Consider the following 4324-nt stretch of genomic DNA (forward strand, 5'->3'; position numbering starts at 1 on the left):
AATAAAAAAATATTCAGACAAATACATAACAAAAACACCAGGACTTACAAATATATATAACATACAGAAAATTGCACTACTGGGTAGCGCACACATTCTACGCAAAACACTTTCAATACAGTAAACATAAGAGCACCACAGCAAACCACAGCACATACCCAAGGCGCACAGAGCTGCGCTCGGTAGTGAAGTGAAAGCACGCTATAAAAATAAAACTACTGAATAATAATAATAATAATAATGACAATAATAATAATAATAATAATGACAATAATAATAATGACAATAATAATAATAATAATAATAATAATAATAATAATAATGACAATGATAATAACACTGACGATAATAATTATAATATTTTTTTTTATTAATGACTAAAGGTTCGCCCAAAAACAAAGACATTGGGAATGGTACAAGACAATACAATGTCAGGTTACATAAAATGGAGCATGTTCACAATGTAAATTGTTTACATGTTCCATTTTATGTAACGTGAGAACAGCTGCCAAATATTAGCGGTTGACCCAATCAAAGGCCTTAGATTGATCCAAATTGATCAAAGCCTTACCCATGCCAGCTTCTTTACCCATCCTGTCTATGATGTATTGCATGAGGTGAAGGTTGTCATGGATGGACTTGCTTGGGATGGTGCATGTTAGCACATCACAAATCGGTTCCTCAACAAAAAGTGCCAACCTCTTTGCTAACACCTTGGCCAAAGTTTTGAAATCTGTGTTCAGAAGAGTTTAGGCCTAAACTTTTCTATTTGCTCCCCTTTGTTTGGATAATTCATACATTTTCAGGATGTTTTCATTCGTGCAGGGTGATGACGTTCACCTTGAATGAGGTTGGTCTTCAAGCGACAGGTGACCATTCCTAAAGCATGGAAACCTCTCATGAACTTGTGTTTTGCTCATGGCAGTGACAACTGTTTGAGCCACTGTTTTCCCCAGCTGGAAACAGAATTTCATGGAAGCATGCTGTTCCTTCATTTCAGCCATTGCAAAAATCAACAGGCAGGGGAGAAGCACTGCAAAACAAAGACACACCACATGGCAGTACAACTTAACATGATGATGCTGGTCAGCAGACTAATGCCTGAGGGATGCATCAAGTGACTTCTAGTAGCCTGAACTACAATGGGCTTGTCCCACAGAAAACTTTTCCGATTACTTTTGGGTACCGCCTTCATCATCATCATCATCATCATCATTTAACGTCCGCTTTCCATGCTAGCATGGGTTGGACGACTTGACTGAGGACTGGTGAAACCGGATGGCAACACCAGGCTCCAATCTAAATTTGGCAGAGTTTCTACAGCTGGATGCCCTTCCTAATGCCAACCACTCAGAGAGTGTAGTAGGTGCTTTTACGTGTCACCTGCACGAAGGCCAGTCAGGCGATACTGGCAACGGCCACGCTCGAAATGGTGTCTTTTATGTGCCTTTCAGTGATGTGATTGTCTTACTTTTAAAATGGCAGTGCAAGATACATGTGAAAGGCCAGATCCAGCTGGTTTGAACATGAAACAGGTAGAAAATTTGGGCCAGATATTGCCAATTTGAATGCTAAAGGGTTAAGGGAGATTTTCTGCTATTTCTTCCAGATTTAGGGATCAATATAGAGACTGTATTATTTAATGTATTCTTTTTTTTAGCTAAGACAGTAAAATATGTGATTTGAGAGAAATTTAGCTGCTATTTCTAACATACTGAATGAATTTATAGGGGCTCCTTCATTGGTTTGCAAAGTCAGATTGTAGGAAGCTATTGTTGTTGTTGCTACTGTTGTTGTTGCTGTATTAGCTATCTATGGTCTGTTTGTCTTCTATTTTCCAGGAAGACCACCCTCCTATGGAATAATTTACCAACAATTTTTGCTCTGACGCTCATGTGTTTCTCAAAATTGGCTCATTCCTTTGAAATGATTATTATTGGCAGATTTATAATTGGAATCAGTGCGGGTAAGTCTCCTGGCATTGTACAAATGTACATCAGTTGATGTCCACTGTTTAAAGGTTAACAATCATCATCATCATTACTACTGTTACCATGAGGATGATCATCATCCTCATCAACCTCAGTATTGTCATCATCATCATCATCACCATTATCATCATCACTATTACCATATTCATCATCATCATCATCACCACCCTCATTATCATTACCACCATCATCAGAGGCTGAATATGCTTGTCTATACATAAACAGATAGAATATTTGGGCCAGATATGGCTGGTTTAAATGGTAAAGTGTTAAACTCATCTCAGAAAAAAAAAAAATCTATAAATATAAACTGTTGATGATAATTTCTATTTTTCCCTACAGGAATCAGCACTAGTGTTGCTCCAATGTATCTGAATGAGATTGCTCCAGTCCACCTACGAGGTTTCATCTCCACAATCAATCAGAGTGCCATTTTGTTAGGGATTATCATGGCACAGATAGTGGGTCTGCATAGTGTTTGGGGCAAGGAGGAGATATGGCCTCTCATTTTTGGTATGTACACTCTCAACCATTTTTTACTTATTGACCCCTTGATTTCTGTCTTTCTCAGATGGCATGGTTTTTACAGTTGGATACTCTTCTTAATGCCAACCACTTTTACAGAGTGTGTTGGGTGCTTTATATGTGGTACCTTGGTTTCAGGATCTCAATTCTGTTGTGCTGGGCGGGTCTTCTTTAGTACAACAATGTGGGATGACTGAGTGAATTCATTAAGGGGCACATTTCCTTATGTTATTGTGTTGTGACTTTCTGTCTGTATTTGTAGACTTGTATCAAATATAAAGTATGAAACCTCAAACCATGTACTACATCTTGTGTATTTTTTCTCTTTTGTTCTAGGTCTGTCAGTGTTTCCTCTTATTATTCAGATGCTTACACTACCTTGGTGTCCTGAAAGTCCTGCTTATCTCATAAATCATGATGAAGATGAAGCCGAAGCAGGTACTGCCTTATGCCCTTATTCATATTTCAGGCTCTTTTACTGACAGAACTTCACTGTATTATTCAATGAGAATATTGTTCCCTTCCTCCCTCTACAAGTGTGGGCTGAAAAGTTCCTGGCTTTGGGTAAAAGAAAATACAGGAGGATCAGTTTGATTTTATTCAACATATTCCCCTCTCAGATTCCCACACTTATTGCAGCAGTCCTTCAGTTTTTCTAAGCCCAGTAAAAGAACTCAGAAGGTTGGGCCTCCAACCAGGCCTTTTGTAATACCCTTAAAGCCAGAAACTTTCCAGCATCCCTTGTACATATCGGCAAGCTACACACTGTTTGTTGTAATTCTACATGTAATATTGTCCTCTCTTCTATATTTCAGCCTTGGTTTGGTTACGAGGAACCCATGATGTTGGCTATGAATTGGAGGAACTGAGGACTACAAAAGAAGAAGCGCGAAACAAACCACAAGTAAATTCTTACCCCAGTTTCCCTATCTACTAATGCATTCTACCATCAGCACAACTTGTTTCCAGCTCCTTGCATTGGGCTGGGACATTTACCACTTATTGAAAAAATGCACTGGTTATGGCTGGGAGAGATTTGATTGTGGGATTGCTGGATGAAAGTTGACTTGAGGCTAAACAAAGTAACACATTAGATAATGTAGTTTTACACACACCATGTCAGAATAAAAGATGAAATGGTCATAGTTGGAACAGATTCATTCTAATAAATAACAACTCCAGCTCAATCTGATGTTACTATTGGTTACCCCCCATCAGTGTCTGTCTTCTATACTATTGTCTTAATGTCTTCTACAGGTAACCTACATTGATCTGTTTCGAATATCTTACCTCCGGAAACCTCTTATCATTTGTGTCATGATGATGTTATCACAACAACTCTCTGGTATCAATGCTGTGAGTATATTATACTATGTTTATATTCTATATTTGATAAAATTTATAGATGAAGTGTGACTTTGTAAGCGCTGGCATGGCTGTGTGGGGAGAAGTTTGCTTCCCAAGCGCATGATTCCAGGTTCGTTATCACTGTGTGGCACCTTGGGTAGTGCCTTTTAATATAGCGTTGGGCTGGCCAGACCTTCTGAGTGGATTTGGTAGACGGAATATGTATATCTTTGTGTATGTGTTTGTGTTCCATCACTTCAATGGTGTTGGTTTGCTTACATTGCTGTAACTTAGCGGTTTGGCAAAAGAGCCAATAGAATAAGAAAATAAGCACTCAGGTTGATTTATTCAACTAAGCACTTTAAGGCAGTGCCCCAACATGGCCATAGTCCAATGACTGAAACAAGTAAAAGATAACAGAAATATATATATATATTATATATATATATATATATATATAT

The 4324-nt window shown here is 38.2% G+C and overlaps 1 protein-coding gene across 2 annotated transcripts in view; it reads left to right on the forward strand.

Annotated features, from left to right (window-relative positions):
* Positions 1 to 4324, forward strand: part of LOC106883039 (solute carrier family 2, facilitated glucose transporter member 3) — a 24248-nt gene that overhangs the window by 13568 nt on the left and 6356 nt on the right. For both annotated transcript variants that reach the window (XM_014933901.2, XM_014933902.2), the window contains 5 exons: positions 1842 to 1966; positions 2334 to 2504; positions 2853 to 2954; positions 3332 to 3420; positions 3774 to 3872. In XM_014933901.2, coding sequence (XP_014789387.1) covers positions 1842 to 1966; positions 2334 to 2504; positions 2853 to 2954; positions 3332 to 3420; positions 3774 to 3872 — 586 coding nt within the window. The remainder of the gene's footprint in view (positions 1 to 1841; positions 1967 to 2333; positions 2505 to 2852; positions 2955 to 3331; positions 3421 to 3773; positions 3873 to 4324) is intronic.

The sequence above is a fragment of the Octopus bimaculoides genome, chromosome 26, assembly GCF_001194135.2.
Source record: "Octopus bimaculoides isolate UCB-OBI-ISO-001 chromosome 26, ASM119413v2, whole genome shotgun sequence".
NCBI lineage: Eukaryota > Metazoa > Mollusca > Cephalopoda > Octopoda > Octopodidae > Octopus > Octopus bimaculoides.